Source organism: Populus trichocarpa, chromosome 3 (assembly GCF_000002775.5).
Source record: "Populus trichocarpa isolate Nisqually-1 chromosome 3, P.trichocarpa_v4.1, whole genome shotgun sequence".
NCBI lineage: Eukaryota > Viridiplantae > Streptophyta > Magnoliopsida > Malpighiales > Salicaceae > Populus > Populus trichocarpa.
In genome coordinates, this window is record NC_037287.2 from 7,536,946 (window position 1) to 7,550,621 (window position 13,676).

The 13,676-nt window shown below is 28.2% G+C and overlaps 1 protein-coding gene and 1 non-coding gene across 2 annotated transcripts; both read left to right on the top strand.

Moving 5' to 3' along the window:
- Nucleotides 1–2,595: 2,595 nt before the first annotated feature.
- Nucleotides 2,596–2,677, top strand: TRNAS-CGA (transfer RNA serine (anticodon CGA)). The gene has a single exon. It is a non-coding gene; the product is annotated as a tRNA-Ser (tRNA).
- A 126-nt stretch (nt 2,678–2,803) lies between these two features.
- Nucleotides 2,804–3,520, top strand: LOC7483539 (protein THYLAKOID ASSEMBLY 8, chloroplastic). Its single transcript, XM_002304177.4, has one exon. The coding sequence runs from the start codon at nt 2,804–2,806 to the stop codon at nt 3,518–3,520; it is 717 nt and encodes a 238-aa protein (XP_002304213.4).
- Nucleotides 3,521–13,676: the final 10,156 nt, after the last annotated feature.

Here is a 13,676-nt window from a genome sequence, read left to right on the forward strand (position 1 = left end):
TTTTAGGTCTCACTAGTTATAGTTCCTTATCGTGGAAATTTTTTGAATTATATAATAATTAGATATTTGTAAGAAATGTAATGAATAAAATTATAGAGAAAAAAATGTAATTGTGTAGTCAAAATTATCTTTTTATTATTCATATAATTTTTTTTTATTTTGACAATAACATATATTTTTTATTAGTTCATAAAAATTCTTATAATTTGAATAAAATAGGAACCACATATATTTTTAATTAAAAATTTTCTTTCCTTATTCATGTATTTATTTTCTTATGAGAAAAAATGATTTTTTTTATCAAAAATATTTTTTTAAAAAAAAAATTATTATGATTATAAAAGAAAGTTTCAATGAAAAAAAAAAAAACTATCACTCAATCATTTTTACGCACCTATATATAAAAATAAGAATTACACATTTAAGAAAATCATATAAAAGATTATAATAAGAAATAATAAAATGGATGCTTTATAGGCATCAAATATTAATGACCAAATTTTTCAAACAATTATGCACAATAGGTTATAAATAGTTATTTATAAATTAATTGTTAATAATCAATTCAAATATTATAGTGCATATTAGCTAAAGATACCGATGCTACACTGCGACTAGGATTTTAAGCTCATTTGCAAAGCAAAAGAAGACTTTTGATGTTATGGATACATTCTTCAACATCATGAAAGTTTTTAATTAAAAAGATGATTTTGTATTTTATAAAATGAATTGAATAATATATGAACCGATAAATTATAAAAATATTATTAACAATAATTATAAACTAAAATAAAAAGTTGATCTTCATTGTAAAAAGTAAAGGACTTGTAAATATTTAGATCATTGATAATAAATTATTTAAAAAAGAATGTTTTGAGTTAAAAAAATAAATCATTAATAACAAAGAATGAAATTATTTTTTTTTATCAAGAGACAAAAAATACATTAAAACAATAAAATAATTGCCTAGATATTGTTGATTAATTTGTCAAATCTACAACCGAGCTCATGGACTTAATTGGATTCAATTTTTTTTATTAATTTTTTTATCCAAATATAAAATAAAATAAAAAAGACAAAAAGGAGCCCAAGTGTGTGGGCTTTTTTTTTTTAAAAAAAAAGGAGCTAAGATGTGTGGGTCTTCTGGCTCAGCCCGCGTGTCTAGACTTAATTTTATATTATTTTTTTTTGTTATTTTTTAAAGGGAAAGATGACCTTTTGTCTGCCCAATATTTTTGAAGAAAAAAAATTAACGACATGTCGTCTACTGATTGTAGAATCTAGTGACTAGACTAGGCCAAAAAAGTAGGACTTCATTTGTTTTTTACTAAAAAACTCATTTTCAACCCCTTTTTATCCAAAATACATAGAAAACATCCTAAATACCTTAATAAATCTAATTTTAACCTCAAATAGCCCATAAAACGACTTAAAATCTAAAATCAACTTGAATAAAAAATCTTCTGTGGGTAGATCAAACTCACCTCATCAAATGAAATCTCTTGACATTAAGATCGTCCATAATACCTATATTAAACTCTGCTTATCAAATAAAATCTCTTGACACTAAGATCGTCCATAATACCTATATTAAACTCTCCTTATCAAATGAAACCTCTTGACACTAAGATCATATATTTTTATGATTGAAATTGTTGTCAATGATGACTTTCTCTCTCTACACTAGAATCTAACAACTCAGTCTCTAACCTTTAAAAAAAAGACTAAAAAATAAGGGAAATAAATTTGGTATCAAAATTGGTTTTTTTGACAACTAAAAGGATTGATTACATATTAAATGAAAAGATAGGGAATCAAACTGAACTTCTTATATGAAATTCAAAGTTGCCACATGTTTTCTTCGTGTTTTTCACTTTAATCCGTTGTCTTTCAATTCCACAATTTCTTAAAAAAAGAGAGTATAATTGGCTATTAATCTGGGTTCAAAATAGTTCAATTGTGCAACAAAAAAATTAAGGATCAAATTGAAAATTAAAAAAAATAACTATTTCAATCTACAATGATTTGTGAGGGAGCGCACAGTGCAAAGTGAACAAGAAAAACATCTCATGGCTTAAAACTTTTTTATGTGTGAAAGAATTTGCAAATAAAAAAAAACATAAGATAGGAGAAATATTTGGAGATATGCTTAAAAAGAAAAGAACCAAATAGTTCAAATTTAATATTTTTTAGAACTTGGAAATTTTTTAAGCCTTAATTGTAAGGATATTGTGGAACAATTTTCAAGGACCAAAATTGAGTTACTCCTCAATCTAATTGTCTTCACAGAAGAAAAATTACTTTTTAATTATCTTTCCTAATTCTCAAAATTATAAACAAATAATAATACGCATACGCCTATAAGAATACTTAAACATGTAAAGCAACTTCATTTAGCCTTTTTTAACATTAAAAAAAAACAACAAGAATCATTTAGCTCATTTAAGATGGAAATTTATAAAAGCTTGACATAAAGAATTAAAGTGAAGAAAGAATACAAACTTTAGACCATACAGTTATACATGACATTGTTCCTTTCAAGAGCTAATTAACATTAAGCTTAAGTATATTGATTTCTCTCATTAGATTAAATTGGTCGATATGTCCGAGTGGTTAAGGAGACAGACTCGAAATCTGTTGGGCTATGCCTGCGCAGGTTCGAATCCTGCTGTCGACGTTTTTCTTTTTTTTCCCCGTCTATGGAGCAGCAGCATCTAGAAGGTCAGAATTGTCTTTTAACGCCATAAGAACACCTAAAAACGACATTATCTCTTCGCTTCACTGTATCGTCCTCCCCTCTTCCATGGCTTCCTCCTCCTCCTACTTTCACTTAAACCTCACCACTCCACTTTTCCTTTCTCCAAAACTCAAGACCCTAAGCCCTACAAAAACCTCCACTTTCACTCCCATACGCTGCGGTCCACGCTCCAAACGTGGACCTCTTGTCAGAGGCCGCATCTTAAGCACTGAAGCAATCCTAGCCATCCAATCCCTCAAACGCGCCGACAACAACAAATCTGAGTCCAGTAAGAAACTCCCAAACCTCGCGCGCATGATTAGGTCAGACCTCCTCTCTATCATTCGCGAGCTCCTACGTCAAGACTTGTGCTCCCTCGCCCTTCAAGTCCTCTCAACCCTCCGATCAGAATACCCCGGCCAGATTGACCTTAATTTATACGCTGACGTCATCTTTGCGCTGTCCAGGAATAAATGTTTCGACGACATTGACCGTTTGATTGATGATTTGGAGGAAGGGGAGAGTTGGGTCAAGTGGGGAAGTGATCGGGGGCTGTTGAGGGTAGTCAGAGGGTTGGTTGAGGCTAGGAGGAAGGAATCAACGGTTAGAATTTGTGGGATGCTGCGGAGGAGTGGTTGTGGAGACACGTGGACGACTGATGAGTATGTGGTTAAGGTGTTGCGCAGAGGGTTAAAGGAAATGGGTGAGATAGAGATGGCTAGTGAGGTTGATAGGGAATTTGGAAATGCTTGTAGGGGTAATTTGGAGAAATTTGTTATCTGAGAATGTTTCCTTGTTTTTTTTTTTTTTTCCTCATTATTTCCTTGGGGAAATTTAGTGTAGAATTAAATGATTTATAATTGCGTCAAAACTATATGGAAAAACAAGGGGAAAAGAGTTGTATACAAAGTGGGTTAATGCTTTCTTTTTTTACATGTTTTTAGTTTTCATTTTGTGTTTAAAATGTGTGTTTATTATTTTTTGTTTTAATATCTACAATTTTTTAGATGGGTATATTTTGACAATTAATAATTAGTTTTATCATCATAAGTTGGCAAGAAAAACAAAACCATTAGTAGTCTAAACGGCAAGATATTATTTGATATTGGAGTAGATTTGAATCCATAAAGAAAAAATATCTTTCATGCAAGATGTTATATAAAAAGTATATAAAAAATAAGTTATATAAAGAAAATTGTGTTAATATGGCTAGTATTATAATTATTTGGAAGTTGAATCTGAACACTACAAAGCATTAAAGACCTTATAGACTTGTTAAATGAATATGATGTAGTTAAAATTAATAAACAGGTTTTGGTTTTATTTTTCATGAAAAATGCAGTGACGAGGTTTTGTGTGATGTAATTTCTATATATGTGAGACACTTGTTATTTGGAAGGCCTAATAACTTTGGGAACGGCTTTGGTCAAGTCATCTTTTGCTTCCATCGTCGGCTGAGAAAGCCTTTGGAGGGAACACTGTTTTCTGGGAGGATCCTTCCCCGTTATAGCCATTACACCTTCGTATTTGGCAGTGACCCACATCGATGTATAGAGTCTCCACCCTTTCTTGCAAGAAAATTCATTCTACCTAAAGATGCAGAGTACCAAGTGCTAGACAGAAAGAAAGAGTAAGGTCGGAAAGACCAGTAAGTGGTTTTGGCATATCTTATGCAATCGATTGATTCTTTCAGGCGCTTAAAATTCAAGCCATGAAAGGGAATTTTTGGATTAGAAAACATGGCCTCAGAGACCTTTCCTAGGTGGATTGAAGAGCTACTAACAAAAGGGCGAAGTCGAGATGGATTCACACATAAAATAGACATGGACGGATGGAAAGCCCAGAGACCGAAAGAAAATATCCATTTTTTGGGTGATAGTTTGATAGGAAAATAATACACGATAGGTTTAGAAATATATATTTTTTTTTGTAAAAAATAGAAAATTCATTACTCTTGTATCATTATTATTGAAATAGGTCTATGAATACCAATTGAAATTGAAAATAAAAAGTGAGGTTGAGGAGAGTGTAAATACAAATCAGGTCATGAGTTTTAAGGAGAGAAGAAAATCAGATTCGATTGAGAGAGAAAAGAATAGTGAGTTTGCAAAAAATGAATAGAAAAATATAGAGAAAAAAGCAAATAAAATAAAAGAGATCTTTGAGGGAAAAACAAAGAAGCATATGAGCTTTATGTAAGAAAGAATGTTGTTAAGAATGTTCTTTATACAATCAATCCTTTGCAAAATAGTATTGTTGTTTCTTTGTTGTAGGATTATAAGGATGTAATGCCTATTAATAGTGTTTCTAGTGGTAAAGTATATGGTTTGGTTAGTTTTTATGGAAATTTGCTAGAAATTTTAGTGCATTAATTGCATCACTTACTGAAATTATTAAGAAAACTTTTGGTTTTTATAACTATGCATCTAAAGATAACAAAGGCTATAAGTGTGTTATATTTGAATAAGGTGATTTGGTCTAGGTGCATATGAGGAATGAAAGATTTTTAGTCTATAAGAGATGTAAGTTGTATCATAGAGGAGATGGTCCATTCTAAGTTCTTGAACGAATCAATGACAATTCATATAAAGTGAATCTTCCATATGAATATTAGTGTTATTTTTAATGTTTTATGTTTTTTCTCTGTTTGATGTCAGAAATGATTTAAGGTCGAATGTTTTTTAAAAGAGTATGAATTATAAAAATTAATATGCATTACCAAATGATTCATTAGAGGTGCCAATTAGACTTATTATAAGTCAAGGAGTAAGAAGAATAAAGAGGTATTCAGTGGGCCTATTTAAGATATTTGGGACAAGTTAAGCTTTCATACTTCAAGAATGAATAATAAGGCTTTAATTAATGTGATCCATGCAAGAGTTTGACAAGTTTAAGTTGATTTTGGGCTTTTTGTTTTTTTTCTAATACATACTTTTACGCTAATAAACATAACTTTTTACCTAACCGTTGGATCAAGATGAAATGTTGCAAAAACATTCTAAAGGTTTTGTTTTCTACAACGTTAAAGTTTTATAGAAATCAGACATCAGGAAAATCTTGCGATAAGGTTTAAAAGTTGTTGTGTAAGATTTATATTATTTTCCTAGTTGATCTAATATTCTTTTTTCTATTTAGATGAGTACTATTATTATTTTTCTAGACTTGTTTAAGATGTTTTACCTAGTATAATATGATTATTTAACTTTTATTTAGTTTTTTTTATACTTGGTTTATTTTTTTTAATAATATTGTGTATACAAGGTTGCTCATACTCTTGATTTTTCGTTGAACTCTTTTGAACTTATCAAAGATTAATTATTTTTGTGGTGTTCTTTCTTATGCCTTAAGTTTTTTATTTGTTATAATTAAAGGGTTGAGATCTTTTTCATCTAATAACTTTGGTGTCTTGGTTCAGATAATTATTGTGTCAAGTTTTATCTTTAATATGATATTAACTTTCATGAATTATTTTTATCTTATTTGTGGATTCAAGGGTTCTTACCGTCTAAGTTCGCATCACTTGGTTGGTAAGTTGTCTCTTTGTTTTCCCTTCTATTCTTCTCTCCTCGTTTAAAAATTATTTGGGTCGGGTGGAATGACATTAGGGATTAAATTAAAGAGTTATTAGATAATAGAGACTAAACTAAAATAGGGTTTGGATTGTGTAGATTCAATGACGGGACTCAATTGAAGACCTCTTATAAAAGCAGGGACTAAATTGAACAAAAAGAACAAAAAGGGCTAGAGCATGTAATACACGTGCTAGCATGTGAGAAGTGCCATCGAGTTTAGGGCAACACATGATACATCATCCAACCTCTAAAAGCGGTCGTCTTTGATGTCCTTAAAACTATGACGTTGTTGCCCTTTTTTCAAAGTGAAGCATGTGTATAATGGAGCTTTAAAGTGGCTTCAATAACTTTTTTTCTTCTTCTATTTCTTTCCCTCCTTTCCTTTCTCTCTCCTTCCTTTGTTTCTCGCATATAAAACTTCTTCTTCTTTCCTTTATGGATGAAAAAGCTTGGATTTTTTACTAATTTTCAATTTAGTCTCTTTAGTTGTGATTATTTGGAAAACAAAAAATTAGAATAAGTTTTTGCAAAATTAAGTGTCAACTTAATGACATGATTTTTTTTTAATCCACAAAAATCCCAAATCGAGTTTGTTGAAATAAATCATCAAGATCAATCTCGAAAAAAATCAATGTGAAATGATTAAATTAAAAAACAAAAAAAAATACATGAATGAAAAAAAAGCAAAAGAAAATTGGCACCATGCGAATCCATAATGCCAATGAGTCTTCTTTAGTTTTTGTCAATGATTATTTCATCATCTCATCATTGTTGACAACTAATATAACTATTATTATTATTAATCTCTTACCGCTATTGTTATTGTTTTTTCCAACTTGATCATTACTGATTTTTTTTATATAAAAAAAACTAAAAGGTACAATGAAAATATTGTGGATTGTGTTTTAAATCATTATGAATTGCAATAATGATTCCTTTTTTGTCTTTTTTTTGCCATATCATCTAGTTTTTTTCCTTCAATTTCATCATTTCTTGTTGTGGTGATTACAGATTGAACTTGATTTCTTTCTATCCAGTTCTCATGTTAAAGAAAACATTTTTGATATTGGGTCGATACTCAATTTTGTAAAAAAGAAAAAATTGGTTTTTTTTATTACAAAAAATAAAAATAAAAGGACTAAAATTGAAAATGAGGAAAAAACTTGAACTTTTTTTTAAAAAACTTGGCACTGTTCATTCAACATATTTTAGGAAAAATGCCATGATATTTTTCTCAAATTCTATTTTTCTCTTTTTAGTTTGGAATTTATACATTTTGATCCAAAACTTTATTTTGTTCACGTTTAAGTCTCTAGTTTCAGAAACGAGAGAGAATTCATTAGTTGTCCATATTCCAATAATAAAAAAAAAAAACTTATTCTTAGTTTCAATAAGTTGTATTCAATGAGTGGAGTTCAATTTAGATGTTTTTACCCTTCATTTTGTTGTAAAAAAATAGATTGAGATTGAGAATGAATTATTTTTAATTTTTCAACCAAGTAAGAGTGTTTTAGGTTGAGATATTAATTTGTTGGCATTTTAAGGGGTTTTGTTTAGGTGTTTTTGTATGAGAATATGTTGAAAAATGAGTTTTTTAGGGTTTCAAAACTCAGACTCAATTTTTTTATTACTAGAGGTTATAAAAAATATTGCTAATAACAACACTCTTATGCTACAACAGACAACATGTAATCCAAAAAAAAAAAAAAAACCTAGTGGCACTTAACCTTTTGGCTAGCTGGCCTCGTGTGTGGGCCTAGCTTGTTAGGCCTAGTGCCGTATAACATCTTTTTTTTTCTTTTCTAATTTAGATTAATTTTAATTTTAATTTAAAACTTTTTTTATATATTTGTTTTTACTTTGCATTTAAATTAATACTCTCTCTTTTTGTTTTTTAAATTAGCAATTTTTTGTTTTTAATTATGTTGTATTTTTATAATGTTTCAAAAAGGTTATTGTAATTTATCTTTATTTTTTTATATTTGATATAAATAAATAGTATTTGCATTATGTATTTATAAAAATAAAAATAATTTGTTCCTGGTAAGAAAAATAACCTCAAAGATATAAAAAAAAAAACATATAAATTTAACGGAAAATTTAGGGCCATGTATTTTTATAGTTATCTGTCTTTTGTTTTTATGGAAAAAAAAACTAGCCTTTTTTTTAGTATATAATTAGAACTAACAACTTTTTCCCAGTTTATTGGTTCATATAATTAAACATAAATGGTATCTTTAAGATTCTCAATTAGAAAAAAAATCATGATATAATAAAACACATCCACAATATTAACATATTCTTCTACTATATTAAAAATTAACTTGAGATCTTATCCATAATGTAGCATTAAATTTTTTTTGTGCATTTATTGGCATATATGATTCTCAATTTATTGTATTAAATGTATTTATATGCTTGCTCATTCATAATTAAAATTTCTTATATCAAAAAATATGTTGACAATTTTCACAAATTCAATTTTTTTACATTATAAAAAATTGATTTGTTGCATCTATCCAACATAATTACTGTTAAAACATCATACGACTACAATTGCATATATCATAATCATTGGTAATATTATCTTACCATTAACCATTTATTTATCGTATTTAAAAAAATATAAATTAAAAACTATATAGTTGTAAAAACATTCCAATACAATTAATGTAATATGATAAAATTTCCAATAAGAAAATTCATGATAGGGTGGTGGTATGATCAAAGTTGCATGTGTTACATTACCTTGCCATTAACCCTTTATTTATTATATTTTTGCAAAAGAATGAATTAATTGAGAACTATAATTAATTGAGAACTAGAAAAGATATTATCCACCCCTTAAAAGGATTTAAGAAATAGGTTTAGGTGCGCATGCCTGTATTTTTTTTAAAATGTTTAGGTGTGTTGGGCCATCAAGCCTGTTGTTTGCCCCTTAAAAAGATTAAAAAAAAGGTCTAAGAGCCCAAGCCTGGGCTTTTTTTTGAATGCTCATCCATATGTGTTGGGCCATCAGGCGCGCATCCCTAACTTTTTTTTAGGCTTTTTTAGGCGAAAATAAATTTAAGAAAAAGATGTATTAAACTTAGTTGATTTCATAACCCAGATCCAAGATTTGACGGGTTAATCCACAACGCATGAGCTGTTATTATTATTTTTTATTATTTTTGTTTAATGCATTTTTGGTCCTTGAATTGAAAAAAAATAGTTTCATCCTTTTGTTATCAATGCTTTATTTTTTCTACTTTAAATAAAAAAGACCTCTTTTTGTTATTTAACTTAAAAAAAAAATTAGGCATGCTTTTGCTATCTCAATCCCACGTGCATGTCTTGGTTATATTTTTCTCTAAAAAATGTATTTCATACAAAAAACAATTCTCATGTGCTTTATTATCATATAACTACCTGAAAAATAACATCTGGGATAAAAAAAACTTCTTAAGTCCAGTGACGTGCATGATTTGAATCATGAGTTTGGTTGGTTGACTTAAGTTCACTTAGGTGTTTTTTACATTGAGTATTGTTTTTCTTTTTTTACAAGTTTCATCTTTCGGTATTGAGTTCATTGGAAGTTGAACTTTCAATTTTTTTTTGCAAGATTGTCCCTACAAGTTTCGTACATCAACCTGGGTTGACCTAGATGAATCTAATATGTTTTCGGTTCAATAATAAATAAAAATATCGTTCAATATTTCACTATCTCAATATTGTTTTTTAAAAAATACATCCAATATGCAGCAAATTTTGAATTCATGGTTAATTATTTTAAAGAAACATGTTTGTGATAACTAGACATTTTTTTTGTGTTTGAATTTTTTTTTTGCTTTGACTTGCGGCATAGTGCGGGCCAATAGTCTAATCATGATTTAGAGATTGTAACATAATTTTTCATTTTATTTAACAAAAATAATTAACTACAAATATATGACAAGAAAGTTTAACTTAAAGGTTTTAGCCAAAGAAATCCATTAATTTAATTCTCTTCTAAGTACTAGAACCACATCAATGCACCTTTTCCATCTAACACACAAATAAAAATAAACAAATGCATTTACATTATTGAATATTGAAATATTGTATACAGAACAACAATCAATGGTTGATTTTGTATTTACTATTTGACTAAATAAATAAATAAATATGAGCATGTGGTTTCTAAAACAACCATAGTCATTGATTTCATTTTACATCATCATTGTCAAAGGAAAAATAAACCTTGAATACTACCATAGAATTGGTGGTTATAGAATCTCCTATTTAATATCATTTAGGTAATATTTAATTATTGTCTTGGGATAAAAAAATTGAAGAAAGTTAAGACAAAAAGAATATATCCCTATGGTTTTTATTTTTATTTTAAAAGGATAAAAATTCATTTTAAAACTATCATAAAAACAACTTTATTTCATGTATTTGTTTGTGTGCTAACCATTAAGTACTATACTTTAGGCATTATTGATAAGGGAGAGAGGACTCATTTTCGTTCTCCCAACAATATGACTAAATTCATCATCGTTTGCTATTAATTTAATTGGATTTGATGAAATTATTTCAAATTTTATAACCGATGATGATGATAAATAGATATTAGAACGGTAAAAATAAAAAAATATAAGTTTTAAAATGGAGAAAGAATATTTTCGCTTGTATTATAAATGAGAGCATTACATATTAGAAAGTATTAAACGTGGGCTTGCGTTATATTGTGGGGCCGAACCATATTTCTTGGAACATCCAATCTTTCAAAACATTGTGATATCCAAATATCATACCTTAATGAAAGATTAGGATCCATTTCTCTTTTTTTTTTTTAACTTAAATTTCTTTTTAGAAATGACCATGTAAGTTTTCTATCTTGTTAGAAATTTTACTGAAATTTCAGCAGAATTTTCCTCGTATTAGAACCATACCAAGTTATCAACACCTTCAAATCCAACATAATCATCATCACATCACACGGTCCAACCATCCTGGACCATGTCCCACCTCAACACTACTCAAATCTCATATACTTTCAATTTCCACAATTTATTAATCAATATAGATAAAGATTCACAATGAAATATAGACAGGTAATATACACACACACACACACACACACACACACACACAAAATGATTAATTTCTTGATTAACGTAAAAGATTCTATTAATTATATATGGACAACAAGATTACAAAATATACCTAAGATAACAAAATAACCTCTAAGAAATAAATCAACCATGTCCTGCGATATATGATGGACCTGTATATATACAACAATAAAATGACAATTAATTCATCACTTCCCTTCATAAGTAATATCAATATAATACAAAATTATGACTCACAATTATAGCTAGTTATCCTTAAACTTTTTATTTACAAACTCTTTTACTTTTATTTGATAATCTTCATTTAATTACCATTCTAGTTGTAACACCATTCCATATTAGTAAATCAATCGTTTCATTATTTTCCTTTTTAACTATGAAAATAATTGTTCTCGACTTTCACCCTACCATGGAAACCACAAAATCCTTGGAATCCTTTTTATTTTAGAAACAACATACATTGACTTTCTTTTTCCTAAGAAAGCATCAAATATTAGTTTTCATTCACTCATGAATGCAAAAATAATCATTGGCTTCTTTTCCATAATAGAAGCAACATACATTGGCTTTCTTTATTAAAAAAGCAACAAACATTGACTTTCATTCATCATGAAAAGCAACATAATCATTGGCTTCCTTTCCATAATGGAAGTAATATACATTGGCTTTCTTTATTAAAAAAGCAACAAACATTGGTTTTCATTCATCATGAAAACAACATAATCATTAGCTTCCTTTCCATAATGGAAGCAACATAATCCTTGATTTTCTTTATATATCTCTTCCTTGAGCATAATTATCACATTAACTCCATATATCTTTTACATTTCCCATTCAGAAGAGGATTTTTCAATTAAAGTGAAATGGAAGGAATAAATTATCTAATAAAAAAGACTAAGGTACATGAATACCTACTTGGTGTTTAAACTCTAGATGCGACACCTTGTTGTTGTCCTGCTATCGCAAACTTTTTTGAACCAATAAAGATTCACACGTCATCAACAATTCCACTAACACCGAAAACTTCATTCCAATTCTCATTATATCCAAATTTTAACTTCCTAAGTATAATAAATTTCTTAATCCTTCACACATGTACATTATTTTTCATTTTTTATATAATTTAAATAATTTCAAATTCTATATCAATGGTACTTCCAAGTAAAGATTAGAGATTAGTCATTTTTTTGTTAATTCAATTTAATCCCCTCATAGCATTGTTCAATGTTTCAATTATAACTAGAGTTTTAGAGCTCAATTTTAAGTGTGGTTGGCCTTTTTAGAAAGGTAAGACAACATGATACAACTTTATGAAGGGTGATAAACCTAGTTTTGCCATTTATACATCGAAATGCACCCATTTCAGTAGCATATAAAAATTGTCCAGTAGCATCTAGTTAGACATTTCTTCAGTTTTAACCCCATACTTGGAGTATTATAACTCCAATTTAAGTAAAACCAATTGCATTTGAAAGGTGGCATCCACATCTACAACTTTTATGAAGGAATATACTTTAAATTCTGTCATTCTCAAGCCTAGTTTTCTAATGAAAGTTCAATGATAAAACTACCATAATTTTGGCTTAACAACTTAACAAACAAGTGTTTTCATGTGTTTCCTCATCATTCATGATAACCAATTCTATTCACTATGCCTTATACACTATCAAGTGTGTGTCTATATATATATATATATATATATATATTCGACCGTTTTTTTTATAATATTTATTATATAAACAAAGTTAAAATTCACTCCTTAACCCAATCAACAATGAAATAAAAAACCAAGGTGATATTATAAATATCTCTGGATGAAAGCCTCTCTTTTTTTTTTTAGCTGAAGGGGCATAACAATAATGAAACTGCACATTAAAAATAAAAAACCTACATAAACTTTTTTGGTTCCTAGACTAATTTTGTGCTTTAATTGTTAAAAATAAAATAAAATAAAAGAATCATATTACCCTTATCATCAGTTAAGTCAAATTTATTTGTCATGAAAGTAAAATTATAATTTTACTATTACAATCTACCACGCCATTTGGTTTAGAGTTACGGTAAATAGCACACCCTTCAATTTTAATGTATTTTGTTAGAATATAGAGAAATTATGGAGCACATAATCAATTAAAGAGACAAATAGATTAATTGAAGATCTCAATCAAAATAAATTAAGGGAAATTAATTTTTTCTTACAATAATTAATTTGATTTGTTTTCTTTTTTCTTCTATTGTATGCCCTTTATAAACAATTATATTTAATAATCT

What these genes read in the sequence shown, in the direction of transcription:
- LOC7483539 (XM_002304177.4), top strand. Translation starts at nt 2,804, where the DNA reads ATGGCTTCCTCCTCCTCCTACTTTCACTTAAACCTCACCACTCCACTT.